General features: G+C 39.4%; 1 protein-coding gene across 1 annotated transcript; it reads right to left on the minus strand.

Annotated features, from left to right (window-relative positions):
• Positions 1 to 2,171: 2,171 nt before the first annotated feature.
• agtr2 (angiotensin II receptor, type 2) lies at positions 2,172 to 4,993 on the minus strand. Its single transcript, XM_061901746.1, has 2 exons — positions 4,837 to 4,993; positions 2,172 to 4,404 (listed from the first exon to the last, which is right to left on the minus strand). Exon 2 carries the CDS (start codon positions 4,358 to 4,360, stop codon positions 3,119 to 3,121), a length of 1,242 nt encoding a protein of 413 aa, XP_061757730.1. The 5' UTR covers positions 4,361 to 4,404; positions 4,837 to 4,993; the 3' UTR covers positions 2,172 to 3,118.
• Positions 4,994 to 9,541: the final 4,548 nt, after the last annotated feature.

The following is a 9,541-nucleotide window of genomic DNA, read 5'->3' on the forward strand; positions in this document are numbered from 1 at the left end:
CTACAAAGACAAGATATTTGATGTTCAAACTCATTAACTTTATTTTTTTTGCAAATAATGATTAATTTGGAATTTCATGGCTGCAACACGTGCCAAAGTAGTTGGGAAAGGACATGTTTACCACTGTGTTACATCACCTTTTCTTTTAACGACACTCAATAAACATTTGGGAACTGAGGAAACTAATTGTTGAAGCTTTGAAAGTGGAATTCTTTCCCATTCTTGTTTTATGTAGAGCTTCAGTCGTTCAACAGACTGGGGTCTCCGCTGTCGTATTTTACGCTTCATAATGCGCCACACATTTTCGATAGGAGATAGGTCTGGACTGCAGGCGGGCCAGGAAAGTACCCGCACACTTTTTTTACGAAGCCACGCTGTTGTAACACATGCTGAATGTGGTTCGGCATTGTCTAGCTGAAATAAGCAGGGGCATCCATGAAAAAGATAGTGCTTAGATGGCAGCATATGTTGTTCCAAAACCTGTATGGACCTTTCAGCATTAATGGTGCCTTCACAGATGTGTAAGTTACCCATGCCTTGGGCAGTAATACACCCCCATACAATCACAGATGCTGGGTTTTGAACTTTGAGCCTATAACTATCTGAATGGTTATTTTCCTCCTTGTTCAGGAGGACACCACGTCCTCTGTTTCCAAATATAATGTGAAATGTGGACTCGTCAGACCACAGAACACCTCTCCACTTTGGATCAGTCCATCTTAGGTGAGCTTGGGCCCAGCCAAGCCGGCGGCGTTTCAGGATATTGTTGATAAAAGGGTTTGGCTTTGCATAGTAGAGTTTTAACTTGCACTTACAGATGTAGCAACCAACTGTAGTTACTGACAGTGGTTTTATGAAGTGTTCCTGAGCCCATGGGGTGATATCCTTTACACACTGATGTCAGTTTTTGATGCAGTACCGCCTGAGGGATCAAAAGTCCGTAATATCATCGCTTACGTGCAGTGATTTCCCCAAATGCCCTGAACTTTTTGATGATTTTACGGACCGTAGATGGTAAAATCCCTAAATTCCTTGCAATAGCTCGTTGAGAAATGTTGTTCTAAAACTGTTCGACAATTTGCTTACAAAGTGGAGACCCTCGCCCCATCCTTGTTTGTGGATTACTTAACATTTCATGGAAGCTGCTTTTATACCCAATCATGGCACCCAACTGTTCCCAATTAGCCTTCACACATGTGGGATGTTCCTTATAAGTGTTTGATGAGCATTCCTCAACTTTATCAGAATTTATTGCCACCTTTCCCAACTTCTTTGTCACGTGTTGCTGGCATCAAATTCTAAAGTTAATGATTATTTGCACAAAAAAAAAATGTTTATCAGTTTGAACATCAAATATGTTGTCTTTGTAGCATATTCAACAGAATATGGGTTGAAAATGATTGGCAAATCATTGTATTCCGTTTATATTTACATCTAACAGAATTTCTCAACTCATATGGAAACGGGGTTTGTACATGATTAATGCTGGACATGGAACTTTTAGGCTAAAGATAATGAAACGTGCGTATATTTTTCATACCAATATCCTATGGTCAAGATTGAACAGAATATAGTCATTCAAAAGTGTTTACATTTGACCAGAGTATGAATAATCTTAACTGTGTGGCCCTTTTCATTGAGGGCCACATTGCAGTTGTAGCTTCCCTCAGAGGACCAATGTATATATATATATATATATATATATATATATATATATATATATATATATATATATATATATATATATATATATATATATATATATATATATATATATATATATATATATATATATATATATATATATATATATATATATATATATATATATATACATATATATATATATATTTGGTTGTTATATATTTTATACGTACACTGTAAAAAAAAAAACAGATTTCACTGTAAAAAACTGGCAGTAGCTTATTCACTAGTAATTTACTGTAAATTCTACCGTCAAATTTATGATGTACAATTTAATAATCAACCTGCTCTGAAATCAAAAGTCAAGCACTTACTTCAAATTAATTCTTATTTTGACAAACAAAGTTTAGGAATAAATGAAAATATATGTTGTTGCATTATTAGATAGTATTAAAGTTTGAAAGATATGCAAAGGCATGCAGTCCACATATTTTTCATTACATAATGGGAAAAAAAAACGCATTAAATAGGAAAAGATAAAATACTTTATTAACACATATCATTCCCAGGCTTCTGTGGGCCAAACAAAATGATGTGGCGGACCAGATATCGCCCACGGGACTTGAGTTTGACACAGGTGATATAAAACATTATTATGTATGCATGAAACAACATCGCTTTAAAAGATAACTGCAGCGGTAATAACAAATAATGCGGTTAAGAAAAGGGTTATCATATTAGAAACAGCTCAGGGTGATGTACTGAAAAGCACAATAATATAACATGTTAAATGAATTCCTCTCACAGTGTCAAACAAAACTAAGCATGGGAAAGTTTTTCCATCTCATTAGACTGCAGTGGTAAAATGCTGCTAGTGATATAGTATTTGTATCTTAGCATTACTTTTTTCTTGTGCGCTTGTTTTTTGTTTTTTTTATATCATACCGGATGTCATGAGATTGTGCAAGTGGTTGTAATGTGAAGCCAAATCATGAGAAAATCGTGGCTGACCTACATGAACCTGACTGTTTTATTGACATCTTTGGCACATAAAGTCACTCGTATGTACTGGAAAACAAAACAATAATATTCCACTGATTGTTACTACAAGAGCACCGATTCAGCAGCTTTTTTAGTTTGTGCAAGTGACTGCAGAAAAGTCATACTGTGGTATGTTCAAGGGTTTCTTATCGTGGCCTTGTACCGTCTTCTTGCTCTGTAGAGGCCATGTCACCCTTTCATTGGCACATCTTTAAAACATACATATGGACAGCAGAGGATGTACTTAAAGGTGTTGAAAAAGCATCCCTTCTGAAACCCGGGTCATCCTGAAGAACCTCTTCACTTCCACTTTGCCTTGGAGGCTCTGAATCTGTTTCTAGTTTGGTCTGGCAAAGCTACCGACAAATTGAGTCTTTTCTGTATCAAATCTCAGTGTTTTTGAATTCTTCTGTCCACTGACCCTGGCAGTCACCTAAGCATGACCAGAGGCTTCGACGATAGCCAGATCTTTCAGGTCACTGAGTTTTCGGGAGAAAGAACTAAGCCTGGTGCTGAAAGAGCCCCTCTTCTGACTGTGATCCTCCTCACGAGTCTTCAAACGCACACACAAACCTTTACTGAGCGCCCCCAGGCGGCCTCTGAAATGGTTCCCGATGAAGCAATAGAGCACTGGGTTGATGGTGGAGTTGGAGAAGCCCAAGCAGAGGGTTAGAGGAGTCAGGTTTTGGATGGTCCAGTCCGCCCAGCAACTGTCCAACCAGTCTTCACTCCTTAGTATGTCTATTAAGGTCACACAGTGGAAGGGGAACCAGCACAAGAAGAAGGCCAGGACCACAGCAGCCACAGTCCATAAGACCCTCTCCAGCCCTCTTCCCTCCACGGGCCGGCCTCCCCTCGGACTGGTGTTCACACATGGTGTCGGGGGGCTCTCTGGTTTACTGCAGCTGTCCTGTGACCCTGATGACTTAAAGGTACTGCCATAGGGTGATCCTTTCTGCACTCTTGTCAGGCCGGAACCAGACAACAAATGTCTACCGATTGCACAGTAGCAGCAAGAGATGATGATCATTGGTAGCAGAAAGCCCAGGAGAACTTTCATCCAAACCATGCTCCGATACCAAGTTTGATCCGGGTAGCGAATCGCACACGCCTCCACGTCCCACACCTCAATGTAGTGAATGTCCCTCAGAGCCACGGTGGGCGCAGAGCAAGCACACGCCAGGACCCACACCAGTATGCACATGAGCTTGGCACGTCTGGGGTCCCGTGCACTCTGAGAGCGGAGCGGGTGCACCAAAGCTAAGTAGCGGTCCATGCTCATGCACGTGATGAAGAAGATGGACGCGTACAGGTTGAGGTTATGGAGGGCTCCGGCGATCTTGCACGCAATGCGTCCGAAGACCCAGTTGTAGCCTTGTGAGTAGTAGACGGCCCACAGGGGCAGCGACAGCAGGAACAAAAGGTCGGACACGCACAGATTCAGCATGAACGTGTTGGCCACGGTTCTCCTTGAGGCGCTGGCGTGGGCCAACACGCACACGGCGAGGGTGTTGGCGATGATGCCCAATACACAAATAACGCTGTAGATGGAGGGGATGATTTCAGTCATGGGCACTGGAGGCCAGTCAGTGCAGGAGGAAGAGTTCACCATTGCGGTTCCGTTGTAAGGCGAGGAGGTGGAGTTCAACAAAGCGCTGTCATCTGGGACCGCCATCGGGGAACAATTCAACTTCCCTTCTTTCAATCCTCCAAGGTCGGCTGGAAACAAATCATAAAGGAAAGCACGTCAAACTCAGCTGCCTTCTGCGGATACATTCCTCTTTTCCTGTATGGTAATCTTAACAAGTTTGACTCCAGCGTCTTACTGGATACTGAATCTGAGTTAAAACAACTGTGAAGTCTCTCTAATGAAGAGCCTTGGTTGCTTATTGGATTTCGCAGAAGCATCCCATATTAATGTCTGAACGCTCGTTTAGAAACATTCCTACCATATATGGACACCGTGTCAAAGTCAATTGGAATTTTAATATCATCTAGAGGAAGTTGATCTGGCTGCAATGCAAGCATTTATTATTAATAGATATGAAAATAATTCAAGGCAGGATGTCAGGGGGAAAACACGAGGAATAACATCATTAAATATCAATATCACATATAAACAACACAAGTAAAGAAAAATACACCTTTTACCTTAAGTCACTTGAGTGTCCAATCCAGTTGTTTTTAAAGCCTCTTATGACTGTGATGGCCCCGCCGTCTCAGACCAAGCATGCCTGTGGATCTGTGAGTGTTGGACACGCTGTGGAGCCGCTGGGAAGCCAGGCGAGGCTAAGGGGGGTCTTATAGCCCCGTCGAGCCTCATGATGATTACACAACAGGGGAAGGTGCACACACGTCACCATGTCATCATCACAGAGGGGGCGGGGCTGTACCTGGACACTAGCCAGCTTAGACAAATACATTGTTTTCATTTGACTCCTTTTTTTCTCTGGCAGACCGGATTAAATACCAGGAATCGAGTTAAGTCAGTTTTGAAAACACGCAATGCAACCCCCCTCCATTACAAAAAATAAACGTTTGTATTTATGTGAAATGATTGTTATCATTTTCTAATCAAATTTAACAAAATGACAACAAAAACCTAGCACGTCTCCAGCCAAGATTCAATCCCAGTAAATCCGTCTGACAGCCAAGCACTAAAACTGTGTACCACCGGAACAGTGAGACTTTTAGGGGGTATTAGCCATTATATTTTCATCAATAACAGCGCAAGAAGGGGCTTGGAATAATTTAGCAGTAAAATGTTTAATTTAATTTAAATTCAAATTTTTGAAATCACTTTTTACTTTCGCTATTCACGCCTCTACTGATCCGGGGCCCTACACACCACGTATGATCTGTGTGTCCTAATGAGACATAATGTCCTAGTCCATACACACTAAAAAATGCTGGGTTATTTAGATCAGTGGTCCCCAACCTTTTTTTTTATCCGCGGACCGGTCAACGCTTAATAATTAGTTTCGCGACTCTTGGGGGGGGCCTCCTTTTTTTTTTTTTTTTTTCTTTGTCATGAAAAAGGGATGTTTTTGACATGAAAAAGGGAGTAAGTGTCTATTGTGTTTTTTATGTTGATTTAATAAAAACATTTTTTTTTTTTTTAATAAAAATTAATAAAAAAATTATTCTGCGGCCACGGCCCGGTACCGGTGGTTGGGGACCACTGATTTAGATAACCCAATTTTTAAGTTGCTAGTGTTGAGTTAAAAATGTTTTTGTTATTTTTATGTAGAGCAACCCATGGTTTGGGTTATAAGGGGATTATTTTAACTCGATTTCTGTGTTTTTAAAATGATGAACCATTTTTGGGTTGTTTCTCAATGAGTAACGCATTTTAGGGTTAAATGCTTTTTTTTAAATTAAAAAGTTACTTTTTTCTTGAAGGAGATCTTATGGATTTTTCTAATTGACATCATATACAATCACACATCTTATGTACAAACCCCGTTTCCATATGAGTTGTGAAATTGTGTTAGATGTAAATATAAACGGAATCCAATGGTTTGCAAATCATTTTCAACCCATATTCAATTGAAGATGCTACAAAGACAATATATTTGATGTTCAAACTGAAAAACTGTTGGGTTTTTTTGTGCAAATAATCATTAACTTTAGAATTTGATGCCAGCAACACGTGACAAAGAAGTTGGGAAAGGTGGCAATAAATACTGATAAAGTTGAGGAATGCTCATCAAACACTTATTTGGAACATCCCACAGGTGTGCAGGCTAACTAGGAACGGGTGGGTGCCATGATTGGGTATAAAAACAGCAAAAAATGCTCAGTCTTTCACAAGAAGGGATGGGGCGAGGTACACCCCTTTGACCACAACTGCGTGAGCAAATGTTCAAAAAGTTTAAGAACAACGTTTCTCAAAGTGCAATTGCAAGAAATTTAGGGATTTCAACATCTATGGTCCATAATATCATCAAAAGGTTCAGAGAATCTGGAGAAATCACTCCACGTAAGCGGCATGGCCGGAAACCAATATTGAAAGACCGTGATCTTCGATCCGTCAGACGGCACTGTATCAAAAACCAACATCAATCTCTAAAGGATATCACCACATGGGCTCAGGAACACTTCAGAAAACCACTGTCACTAAATACAGGTGGTCGCTACATCTGTAAGTGCAAGTTAAAGCTCTACTATGCAAAGCGAAAGCCATTCATCAACAACATCCAGAAACGCCGCCATCTAAGATGGACTGATGCAAAGTGGAAAAGTGTTCTATGGTCTGACGAGTCCACATTTGAAATTGTTTTTGGAAATATTCAACATCGTGTCATCCGGACCAAAGGGGAAGCAAACTATCCAGACTGTTATCGACGCAAAGTTCAAAAGCCAGCATCTGTGATGGTATGGGGGTGCATTAGTGCCCAAGGCATGGGTAACTTACACATCGTGAAGGCACCATTAATGCTGGAAGGTACATACAGGTTTTGGAACAACATATGCTGCCATCTAAGCGCCGTCTTTTTCATGGACGCCCCTGCTTATTTCAGCAAGACAATGCCAAGCCACATTCAGCACGTGTTACAACAGTGTGTCTTCATAAAAAAAGAGTGCGGGTACTTTCCTGGCCCGCCTGCAGTCCAGACCTGTATCCCATTGAAAATGTGTGGCGCATTATAAAGCGTAAAATACGACAGTGGAAACCCCGGACTGTTGAACGACTGAAGCTATACATAAAACAAGAATGGGAAAGAATTCCACTTTCAAAGCTTCAACAATTAGTTTCCTCAGTTCCCAAACGTTTATTGAGAGTTGTTAAAAGAAAAGGTGATACAACACAGTGGTGAACATGCCCTTTCCCAACTACTTTGGCACATGTTTCAGCCATTAAATTCTAAGTTTATTATTATTTGCTAAAAAAAAAAAAAGTTTATGAGTTTGAAAATCAAATATCTTGTCTTTGTAGTGCATTCAATTGAATTTGGGTTGAAAAGGATTTACAAATTATTGTATTCTGTTTATATTTACATCTAACACAATTTCCCAACTCATATGGAAACGGGGTTTGTACAAGAAAATATCTAAACATGCTGTACAGGACTACTATGAACATACACAGAAATTATTGTAAAAAAAAATGTCACTCATATTGCTTTTGAGTACATTTTGATGGAATAAAAAAAAATTGATCAGTAGTTGGGAAGGAGTACGACAAACCAGTAGTAAAATGTATAATTTTTTAACCAACTATTGGATCATGGAGCAACCCAATAGTTGGGTTAGGAAAAACCCAACATTGTAATGAGAATTACTCAGTTTTTGTGTTAAAAAAAATTAAAGCCAATAGTTGAGTTATGAATCAACTAACATTGAGTTACCATAACTCAGCTTTTGTGTTAAATAATTCAACCCAACAGCTTGGTTGGGAATAACCCAACATTGAGTTATAATAACTCAACCTTTTGGTTAAATATTTCAACACAAAAGTTTGGATGAAAAAAAATAACCCTGGATGTTGAGTTAAAATAACTGAAATAAGGGGTTTTTCCTTTTCTGAACTGCCAGGTGGGTTAAAATTGGGTTATTTTTTAACCCAACATTTTTTAGTGTGTAGTACCCTAATGGGTCCTAATTGCTGATGTTCAGAGTAAAACGAAGTAAGCTCTTTTATGGATTTTTAAAAAGGTACTCAATTTCTAGAAAAAAACTGTTTCTGATTGACTTTGTTTTAGAATATTGCGTTCATCATGAATAGTGTGTTAGTCTTTTTAACTCTAAATCAGATAATGCACAACTACTCAAAATGTGCACTGGCCAATAACAGGCAACTTTCTTTCATTTGTGTACAAGGATCCTAAAAATTACTGAAAGTAACAGTTGTGAGTTTTTAGCATATTATTAGCAAATACATGAACTACAACTTCATGTCATCTATGCTGACAGCATGTGATTAAAATAAATATGTACATCAGAGATTAAAAAAAATAAAAACATTAGATGGTGACCCCTGACCTCAATCTATGAAATATCATCCAATGTACAGAAACATTTATATCAGTGACCTTACTTTTTGGCCTTCTGTGACATGTAGTGACTTGTGGAATATTCCGCATTCTTCAGAGGGGGTAATCAGTTAGGCTATCAGGACTGAGTCAATACCCAGGGACGGAATTTAAGTGTCAATTTTAACTAAATGGCTATATATCGTATAATCGGGATAAGAAGTAACACAAAAATGTAAACAAAATTACATTTCTTATTACGATTATTGGCCCAAGTGTGTGAATGTGAGTGTGAATGTTGTCTGTATATCTGTGTTGGCCCTGCGATGAGATGGCGACTTGTCCAGGGTGTACCCCGCCTTCCGCCCGATTGTAGCTGAGATAGGCGCCAGCGCCCCCCCGCAACCCCAAAAAGGGAATAAGCGTTAGAAATTGGATGGATGGATGGATTCATGGGGAAGGCAACAGATGCTAGTTTTCCTGTGGTCAGGGTATGTGTAGCAGGGGGGTCAAACGTACGGCCCAAGGGCCGGATCAGGCCCACGAACAGGTTGTATCTGGCCCTCAGGATGCGTTTACGAAATATAACAATTAACCTGAAATGTTTGTATGGAAGAAACAGCTGTTCTAAATGTGTCCACTGGATGTAGCAATAGCACTTCTTTGTATATTTGTAGATGATGCTACAAATGTACAAAATAAACCACATGATGTTAGTACATCAGTCGAGGAAAATGATCAAACTACATAAATAACATACTGTAATTTGTTTTATCTTGATGGATTGAAAATTAACACCAATGAGCTGATTGACGAACATCATCACATAATGTATTCAGAAAATGTAAATAAAGACGAATAAATATAGCTATACATACCAC

The sequence above is a fragment of the Nerophis ophidion genome, linkage group LG05 (genome assembly GCF_033978795.1).
Source record: "Nerophis ophidion isolate RoL-2023_Sa linkage group LG05, RoL_Noph_v1.0, whole genome shotgun sequence".
In the NCBI taxonomy this organism is placed as follows: Eukaryota; Metazoa; Chordata; class Actinopteri; order Syngnathiformes; family Syngnathidae; genus Nerophis; species Nerophis ophidion.